We start from the raw sequence: 10,244 nt of genomic DNA on the forward strand, positions 1-10,244 counted from the left end.
CATATACATACATATTAAGTTTTATGTCTTGATCAAAAATTAAAAAACTGTAAAACTGTTCATCATTTTGCACTTTTATTTGGTCAACGAGCTTGACAAACATAAACAATGTGATTGTGCAAAGCACAAAATAAAAAATAGACAAACGGATTACAAGAAATCACGAAACCTTTTCATAAAAAGAATCATCTTGTGTAGCATACCCTACGGACTAAGTAAGTTTTACACTGATTGCTCTTTGCTTAAGGATATCTCCACAAAAAAATCAGCATTCTAAATTAAACACTAGCCGAGAAAATCAAATTCTCCTTAAAGCGTTAGGGACTGACATAATAAAGGAAAGGTAGAATGTCTGTCAATCTTTCATCATGATCCCTAAAACGGCTTTCTCAGATTTAAGCAAAGTTCCTTGTTGCTATAGGCGCATCCAATTATATTTAAATAAAGATAAATTGTAATCCTGGAATGTTTAATGTTACGAATATGTGTAGTAATGTTTCCCTAGGGGAGGCTTTATCATGGATTGGTCAAAATTTATATTTCCTTTTCAAACACATTTATGGTTATAAAAGAAAGTCATATTTTATCATTATGTGAATACACTTATTTAAAAAGGGGAGGGAGGCAAAAAGGTGTTCTCTGACGCAAAATTTAATTAAAAATCAGCAACTAGATCAACTTAAAACTGCCGTTTGATACTTTTTCTTCAGAACATAAATTTGGATACATATTATTCTTATTTTTTAAAGCAAAGCTTTTCTATAATTAGGGTCGGTCCGTCCGTAGTCCGTAATGGATAGCTTTTTTCGTAAATCTATGCATGTTAGAATTGTCAGATTGATTTCAAACTTTGCATGGTGATTCCTGTAGTAGTTAGGTACGATTTAGACAACTCTATAATCATTACCAGAATGTCCGTACGTCCATTTTAAACATGTTGATTTTTTTACTTTTTTAACAACAAATTTTTATGTGATCTAATAGTCCGATTGATCTAATGTTTGGTATACTGATTCCTGGGACAACAAAGTACAATATTATATTGAAAGCAACTCTATAATCAAGTCCTAAAAATGTAAGCATGTCCATAAACATTATTCTGTATCAAGCAGTTTTTCAAAAAATTTACTTACAATTTTGCTTCGACTCTTATATATTTATATTCTGATTATTCAGTTCTGACACTATACAAGTGTTAAGGTCCGTTTGTCCTACCGTTTCAGTGCTTCGCTTTTATGGTTGTTGTCATCCTTGTTTTAACTAAATCTTGCGCAAGACAAACAGCTCTTTGATTGCAATATCTTAATCTAGAAGTTCTAACTGCAAATGGTAATGAATCTACTTGTTATTGGGCCGAGGCATTCCCCTACTCTGACTAATTATGGCAAATATAGCAGTACGAGCCGTTTTTAAATAACTTTAGTTATGATGCTGTGTTGGGGTGAGATTCGAACCCATTACTAACCCGAGAACAAGCGGATGTTATTATTGTTATTCCTCTACCGTGGATTTCATACAAAATAAATTTACTAAAACTACTAAAATAATGGATATGTACCTACAGCTGCCAGGTCTAAAGCTTGACAATATCAAAAGTAGGAAGAGTGTTTAAGCCTCTAAGCAGGCAATATGAAGACAATGGTCTTGTACTAAAATATTAATTAAATTTGGTGCTGTAAAAGTATATCTTAAATTTGAAAAATTCTCTCACAATCCTGTGGACGCCATTGTTTGTGCATCATTGATTTATTTCACTTTTTACTTATCTTAAGAAACAAATAGCATTATTATTCTTATCTCTCTCTCTCTCTCTCTCTCTCTCTCTCTCTCTCTCTCTCCCTCTCTCTCTCTCCCTCTCTCTTTCCCTCTCTCTTTCTCTCTCTCATTTTCTTCTTCTTTTTTGATAAAGTATCAATTCCACATAAAAACTATTGTATATAATCGCTGAAACTCCAAATAACAAATGATTAAAAGAAGAAAAAATATAAAACAGGCAATAAAACTATATCTTAATTTGGCTATATAATTAATTGATCGTAATAGTATTTAGGTGGACGTTATAACTCACCTTCTTTTCTATATCTCTTTTTTTTCATGCTTGTTTTATCCCAGTAGTAAATCAAAGTGAATTAGAGAAAGATTTATACCATTCTAAAAAGTAGCAATGCTTTTTGTTTTTAAAGCAAAGTTTTTCTACAATTGTTTATTCTTATACATATATACAGATTTAAATTTAGGCATGTCATAATCATCCTTTCATTTAGGGTGAGGTTTATTTGAAAGTAAGGGTTGATTTTTTTTTGAAATAGTTTTCTAAGCAAAGTGTTATAGGCGTAGCATTTACATTACAAAATAAAATCTTAAAAGGATTCATGGATAGAAAACGAAGTAGCGGGTTTCATCGTATATTCATAGTAGCTTTTCTCCTATATCAAGCTCCTGCGGGGCCAATTTCCCAACCATGCGGGGAAATCATTAATATTTAACCTAACCTAAAATAACCCTCAAAAACTACTGTGAAAATAAGATGAAACCCGCTACTTCGTTTTCTTTCCATGACCCATTAAATGTAAATAAGTTCATATTTTATATCCTATATTTTGATAACAAATGCTATCTTTCTTCAATATTTTACTATAAATATTTAACTTTTTTTCACTTTTGCTTTTTTCATCCTTGTTATTAAGTTATTTATGTGAGAGAAAAATTAACTATTCTATTCTTATTAAATTTATAAATAATTTACTGAAATTTAGACTTTTCAACAAGAAGTACCCGCTTCCGAACTTCTTATCAATGCTTCTGTGATAAAGCTGAGGTGGATTCTTAAAAAAAAATTGCCCCACTAATCGGTTAGTGGGGCAAAATTGTTTTCGAGAAAAATCCTCCAAAATCATATTAAAAATCTACAAAAATTAAATAATAAACCGATTAGTTGGGGAAATTTTTTTCCACCTCTGCAGTCTCAGCCAAAAAAAACTGCGTAGATTTGAGAACACATAATCAGCAACACTCTGACCCTTAGCCGAAAATCTTACTTTTAAGTTCATCTCTGCGGCTGTTTTCAACGAATATATAAAAATACCCTTGAAACAGAGTAATCAGAACTTTGTGCTTTCTTCATCTTTATCTGCATTTTATGTAATTAAGCCACGTATTATAGGAGACATCGCGTGATAACAATTATCATCATGCTGACAAATAATAATTAAATATACTAATTTTTAAAAAGGTATATAAATAGGGGGAAATTATGTTTAGAATTAAGTAGAATCGATTTGATTTAGAAAATAAAAACAGCAATACAACCAATAATCAGAAAAATAGCAAATTTTGAATTTTTATTAAATTAAAATTGCATTGAATGATTCTGACTTTAATAGTCGAATATTTTAGTGTTTTAGAAAATGTTTAAAATGAAATATTTATTTTTACTGTTCTGTATTTGTCTGTCATCTTTTGTATCTGGAAATCAAGAAGAAGGTAACTTTTTAGTTCTAATAAAAACAAGAATGGATTGCAAGTATTAAGAAACTGAAACCTCATAAAGCAATTAAGAAAATTATATTTACCCAGAAATACCAGACCTCTGTCTTCATTAGCAGCCGAAAAATTCATATTTCCCCAGAATTATTTCTTTTGAACAGAGATATAAACGTTTGGCATGCATTATGGACCAAGTGCTCTTTATAGTGCCTATAAAAAAGACGTCATATTAGAATAGTCCAATATCATAATATGACGTCACAAGGGATATTTCGGCCAAAAGTTTTTAAATTTTGTGCCTATTAAAAAGGGAATAAATTTTAAAACTTTTGGCCAAAAATCACTAATTTCGTCATATTAGAATAATAGACTATTCTAATATGACGTCATTTTTACAGGAACTCAATAAAGATTCATTGATAAAATTTCCTACTAAAAATATGGAACCAATTATTTAGTTATTTAGAATGTGAAAGATATTGCCCAGAGGATATCAAAGTATCTTTCTTTGATCCAATATTTATGGAAGAAATTCAAATAGGTAAATAATAATTGTATTGGTATATTAGTGGCTGTAACCCCAGCATTAATTGGTTCCATTAAACTGGGCGGAGTTGTTAAAAAAGTGCACACTACTTGATTAACATTTAATATTTCCTAATCTACACATTTCAACTTAAATATGATTTATGATTTTAAGTTAACCTTATTTTGGTCGTGGGCAGGTTTTAAGCTGTTTTCAGGAAGAAAATCTTATATTCATATTGTAGAGTCATTAATTTATAATTTAGTTGAGGAAACAGTGAAAGAAATTCTAACTGGAATCAATAAGATGAAAGTAAGTTTTATTTCTATGGGTATTAAAATCATTTAGTAGCTTAATTATTATACATGCTAGCAATTTCTGCTTAAAAAGATGTGTCCTAACTTTTGTGATTTTAAAAAAATAACAGTCGGTGTTTTTAGTAAGTAGTAGATGTAAAATAATCCATAGAATTTAGATATGCAATCGGTTTTTTAGTAGACCTCTTAATTAAAAAATTAAGTTGGTTTTAAGGTACTAAAACGCAAAAAAGAAAGAAGCCAATTGTCATTTTGAAAAAAATAGTAAGATCTTTAATTTGACACCTTACTTTTTGACTTAAGTTGAGTAATTATTGAAAAAATCTATTTTGTTGAACCCCGTTGGATCAAAACTTTGAAATTTGGGAACTCGTCACGAATGGATTTATAAAAATCACAATAGTTAGGACACATTCTTTTGACGATAATTTTTTTAAATTAGGAGACAGTTCCAAATTTTGAAGAAAACCTGAAAAGTATTGGAAAACATGAAGGTTTGTAAATTGTGCATTTTTGAAACAACGTTCTCTTATCAAATCTTGAATTTCTCTAATGAGAAGTACAATCCAACGGTTCCACGACAAACGTAGGAGTCTAAAACGTAGGAGTGGAAAAACGCCGCCAAAAAACTTCAAAATTGTCATACTATTAAAATAGCGAACACTCCTACGTTTTACTTAAACAATGTCCACTCCGACGTTTGTCCACTCCGACGTTTGTCCAGTCTGACGTTTGTTCCACTCCTACGTTTGTCCAATCTGACGTTTGGGACTCCTGCGTTTGTCCACGCCTACGTTTGTCGAAGGACCCGATCCAACTAGTCCATAGTTTAGCGAGTTCTAAGGCCATATATACAGACATACAAACCCACTTAATAATAAGTTTAAATTATAAATACTTTTAGTTGAATACATTGATGATCCACTCGACAGGATCCAAGAAGAAATAGAGTAAGTTATCATAATAATTATTGAGTTGCTATAATAAAGGTACTAAGAAAGAGAGGGAATGTCTGATTGAGCCAATAGGAGAATCGCATCGGTACATACATTTAATTTCATTGGTTGAAATTTTGTACACATCTTGTTAAGAATGCATGTTTTTTTTCATTTCATACATAGTTAAAAGTCAGCTGTAAACAGTATATTTTCTTAGTAGAAAGCTTTGCGGAATCAGAATTAATTGCCCAAAAATTTCGTTTAAATTTGAAAGCTTCGAAACGAGGTGGATTCTTAAAAAACAAGTTAGGCTGGCTACTCGCTGGTGAGGCAAAATTATTTTTGTGAAAAATGCTCCAAAATCGTATAAAAAAAATTACAAAAATTAAATAAAATATTAAAGGGTTATTAACATATGATTTTGTTTAATTTTTGTAGATTTTTAATGTGCTTTTGGATGATTTTTCACAACAATAATTTTGCCTCACTATCGAGTAGCGAGTCTATAATTTTTTAAGAATCCACATCAGCTTGAGTCGAAAGTAAACAATACTTTTGTCTGCTAGAAATGTTCCTTCTTAGATTTGACGAAAAAGGGGTTCAGAATATGCTTCTATTCTTCTATTTCTATTGTTGCTATGTACCATCATATTTTTAGTTATTTGTTTTTACAATTACCAATATCTTTATCTAAAACATGTTTGTTATGTTTTTCGGTTAAGGTAGGTCAGATAAAAAGGCTTAGAAAAGCTAGGCAGGACGGGCAAGTGGTTATAATTTAGGTTAAACAAATTATATAATATTTATATTATAATAATAATTTGCATGTTATTGTTACAAGTCTAACAAAACGAAGCCATTTAAAAAGCTGGAATGTAATCTCAGACGTACTCCAAGATGTTCAGGATCCAAGGTAAATATGTGTTATTCCATTGTATAAAGTAGTATGATTGTCCGTTAAGATCTTGCTAATCCCAGAACTAAAAATATTCTCTATTTTAGGGAAGCCAGGGTGGTTTTCTATTATACAAAGCAGAACGATGTCTGTCTGTCTGTCTGAAGCTTACAATCTCAGTAACCACTGAACCGATTGGGCTCTGCTCTTCAGGGATTATATCTACTAGTCCTGTGATGATTTAAGGCTCTTTTCTTTTGGGGGTAGGACATCCCCAACCCCCCGAAAAAATTAAAAATACCCCTCCCCCAAAAAAAAAGACTTTCTTTTAAAACTAAAATTAAAAAGGGGGTCAACTAACCCCAACCCCCCCCAAAAAAAAAAAAAAAATTAGGAGCGAGGCCTTTAATAAAGTATACATTAGTAAGTTTTCTAGTCTAGAAGGGGTTTTAGGCTTTTTCCCTGATCCTACTCAAAGAAATTTAATGTTTTGTTTCAGTCGCAGTCCCAAAGCCCCCAAAACCTTATCTGACCTGAGAACAGCAGTTGATGCCCTGGAACAAAATTATAAGTAAGGTTTCCAAAAATTTTAGACATTAGGTAAAAGATTTAAAAATTGTTTCTTGGAATTTTCTTACTTCACTACATTGACGTCCAAGGGGGGGGGGTAATGGGGCGATTACCCCCCCCCCCATTTAAAATTTACCCCTACCCTAGGGGTGCCGTAGGGTAGGGGTAAATTTTAAATAGGGGGGGGAAGTAATCGCCCCAAACAAAATTGTTTGGGGGGGTTAATACCCCCCCCCAAAATAAAAAATCTCTGATAAAAAAAAATTTTGCGCGCTTTGCGCGCATTATTAATACTATATATTTAATAAAATTTAAATTACCCCCCCTCAAAAATTTTACCCCGGGGTAAATTTTGGGGGGGGGGAACTAAATTTACCCCTGCCAAAAGATTTCAGGGGGGGTAAAAAAATTTGCGGCGCGCTTCGCGCGCCATTTTACCCCCCCACAAACGAATTACCCCCCCCTTCAAAATTTTTTACGCCCCCCCAAAAAAAACTTGGACGTCTATGCTTCACTAAACATCTTTCTGGTTATAAATTTATATATTTTTAGTCGAGCAGCTACTTTATAACCAGGGCATGTTCACCATAAAATGACAACGTTACAGAGATGCACAATATATACTTACACAATTTAAATTAAACGAAAAGTACCCTTAAATTTTCCTGATAATTACTGTGTTACTGTTTAACTAAAATGATGTTAGCATAGCTGAGTCCTCTTTCTCATTCAGGACAAACGAAGAACATCTTACTGAAGCAATTGAAGAGGCTCTTGCAGAAGCTGCTGACCTCTTGAAACCAGTTGTTCTTCTCATGGATATGCTTATAAAGTAATTTTGATTTATAAAGCTACTCTTTAGGTTGTTTGAAGAAACGGTAATTCATATTCATTTTGGGTATTGAGGCAAATGATCTCAAAATTATGTATTCTATGTACCCATTAGGTCTTATGTCCTTAAGGTCCTATGTCTTTAGTTCTCTTCATTTTTTATAAAAGTTTTAAGAGGGAGTATGTATCCCCCATTCACTAATTTATTTTGAATAAAAGATTAATTGGGGGCGGGACGAGGGTTAATTTATTGAACAATTTTTACACAAAATCTTAACATATACCTGCGAAGAACTAAAACTAAACCTATACCAACAAAAATTCTGAACAATCAATTCAACCGTTTACGAGATATTTGCAGACAAACACAAATATACTCAACTCTATACTGGACAATGATGTTTAGGACCGCCGGAGAAAACCACCCGATGATGGACAAGCTAAGTGGAGGAAATATTGAAAATGTTCTTGGCAGAACTATTATGAGATTAACTAAGGTCAAGAAAGGGGAAGAAAAGGTGAACATTATTTTCTTTAATCTTAAAAGCCATAAGGCACTTAGCTTTTAGCATTTTCATTAAGATTTAATTTATATAATTTTAATTAGGTTGGAGAAATTAAGCTTTTTGAACACCTGCAAAAGATGTCAAAGGTAATTATTTTTTTTCTCGTATTCATTCGAATCCGGTGGATAGGAACCGGTTCTCATCCATACGAAAAAACTATGTCTAAAAATCCAGCTTTCTACGAATATAAAAATGTACAATCATAAGATTAAAACCAGTTTTTTTAGCCCGTGCCTGGTTTTAATCTTATAATTGTACATTCTATATCCGCGGAAAGCCGTTTATAATACGATGAAAGAAATAACTATTAAAAATCGATTGAATACTGGCTATTTATCAAATAGAATTATATAACGCAATCCGCGGATATTAAACTGAAAAATTATTAGATAAAAACCAGTTTTGTTAGACCCAAGGCTAACAAACCAAGTATTAAATTTATGATTTTTATTTTAATTTTCGTGGAAAATTTTCTGCAATACGATGCTATACATGATTTTTCAGTATGGCTGTGAACCTGTTCTAATCCAGCGGATAATAATTGGTTTTGAAGCCATACTGAGAAAAAAAAACATTTACTGCTGTTATTATGATGATTGATGCACTTCTTATTAACATTATTATATATATGTAATCCTTTCAATGTAGGTTGTATCAGCAGTATTTAAATCAGGAGCCAGAAAGGATCTAACCACTGTATGGAAGGGTGTCAATGTTTTACTTTCTGCCGCAAGTAAGTTACAAAAAGGAGGGGACAATTGAACATATTAAGGGTATTTCCCTCAAAATACCTAGTCGAGCATAGAAAACCCCATCCGCCACCTTCCATTATTTAGAAGTAAAATTAAGGGGGGGGGGTGGGGCTTGCGTTAAGGTTATTTTTTTCGCACCCACATAACTATGACTAAATGATAGTAAGGGTAATTTTTAAAAGCAATTTGAATAAATAAAAAATCCTTTCAGTCTTACAGATATTGTAAATAAATCACTATTTGTGAATTTGATTCAAGAAACTTATGTAAAAAATTACTCAAACAGACAAACTCATGGCCATATCAGCTTCGCTTACAAAATATCTTGTTTAGCCCCTCGGGAGATGTGGTCAGGTGAGGACCTTGCTGTCCAGTTGATGGCTGCCAGGATGGACCTGGAGAATACTGGACAGGATTACTTGGCAAAAATTGTCAAGGGAATGAAGAAGCCAGAAGCTTAAAAAACGTTTTTCTAACCTTTGAATTTTGTTTTTATTGAATTTTTGTATCTTGGAAAGAAAACGAAGTAGCGGGTTTCGTCACATTTCACAGTAGTTTTCGCCTATTTCTAGCCTCTGCTAAGTCAATATCCTTACCATGTGGGGCAATCATTATCATTTACCTAGCCTAACCTAACCTAAAAAAAACCTATCAAAAGCTACTGTGAAAATACGACGAAACTCACTAATTCGTTTTCTTTTTTATTATTTTTTTAATGTACTATTTATTAAATTGTTATTTCTAAAATTGGATAAGATAAAGTCTGCAGCATTTTTTCTGATAGCTTTGTGCGTGGTGTGTTTCCAATGGTTTAAATTTATTTGTTTGCAAGATGCTGCGCAAAATGGTACAAAAAAATGACGTCATATGATAAAATAACCAATGAGAGGCGAGAATATATTTTACCATTGGTCAATTACAATGTATACTGGCCTCTCATTGGACAACTTAATAGTATGACGTCATTTTTTGTGCCATTTTGCGCAGCATCCATAAACACAGAAGAACATCCCTGTAAAAAAAATTGTGTCGTTATTATGTCAACATAAGTTGGTTGTAACATAAGACATATGGACGATGTCAAAATTCTGGAAAAAAGGGTGTCGATATTATGTCAGCCACGACCACTTTTCATTAAAGTCATATAGTCGACAATTTTGATAGTTTTGAAAAGATTACAAAATGAAAAGATATTATGCCAAACATTTCCACATTAAAAATGTTGGAGCTGTATTAGCCTGATAAAAGAATAAAAACATTGAAATTTGATTAAAATTTCTTGTATCTTAATTAAGATCAAAATGGTTTTTAAATTGAATCCAAAATTAATTTCGACTTCTCTCTCCAATTTAGAAGTTCAATA

The 10,244-nt window shown here is 32.1% G+C and overlaps 1 protein-coding gene across 1 annotated transcript; it reads left to right on the top strand.

The window, feature by feature from the left end:
• The first annotated feature begins 3,370 nt into the window (after positions 1-3,370).
• On the top strand, positions 3,371-9,647 carry LOC145319390 (uncharacterized). Its single transcript, XM_080161507.1, has 12 exons — positions 3,371-3,483; positions 3,953-4,027; positions 4,278-4,324; positions 4,772-4,823; positions 5,234-5,279; positions 6,109-6,180; positions 6,662-6,733; positions 7,466-7,564; positions 7,970-8,081; positions 8,171-8,215; positions 8,778-8,862; positions 9,215-9,647. Exons 1-12 carry the CDS (start codon positions 3,408-3,410, stop codon positions 9,340-9,342), a joined length of 909 nt encoding a protein of 302 aa, XP_080017633.1. The 5' UTR covers positions 3,371-3,407; the 3' UTR covers positions 9,343-9,647.
• The last annotated feature ends 597 nt before the right edge of the window (positions 9,648-10,244 follow it).

Source organism: Acartia tonsa, chromosome 5, assembly GCF_053477335.1.
Source record: "Acartia tonsa isolate MP-2025a chromosome 5, ASM5347733v1, whole genome shotgun sequence".
In the NCBI taxonomy this organism is placed as follows: domain Eukaryota; kingdom Metazoa; phylum Arthropoda; class Copepoda; order Calanoida; family Acartiidae; genus Acartia; species Acartia tonsa.

Coding starts and splice junctions, on each gene's coding strand:
- LOC145319390 (XM_080161507.1), top strand. CDS start 3,408: ATGTTTAAAATGAAATATTTATTTTTACTGTTCTGTATTTGTCTGTCA. Junction 4,028..4,277: donor TATGGAAGAAATTCAAATAG/GTAAATAATAAT, acceptor TTTATAATTTAG/TTGAGGAAACAGTGAAAGAA. Junction 4,824..5,233: donor AAGTATTGGAAAACATGAAG/GTTTGTAAATTG, acceptor AAATACTTTTAG/TTGAATACATTGATGATCCA.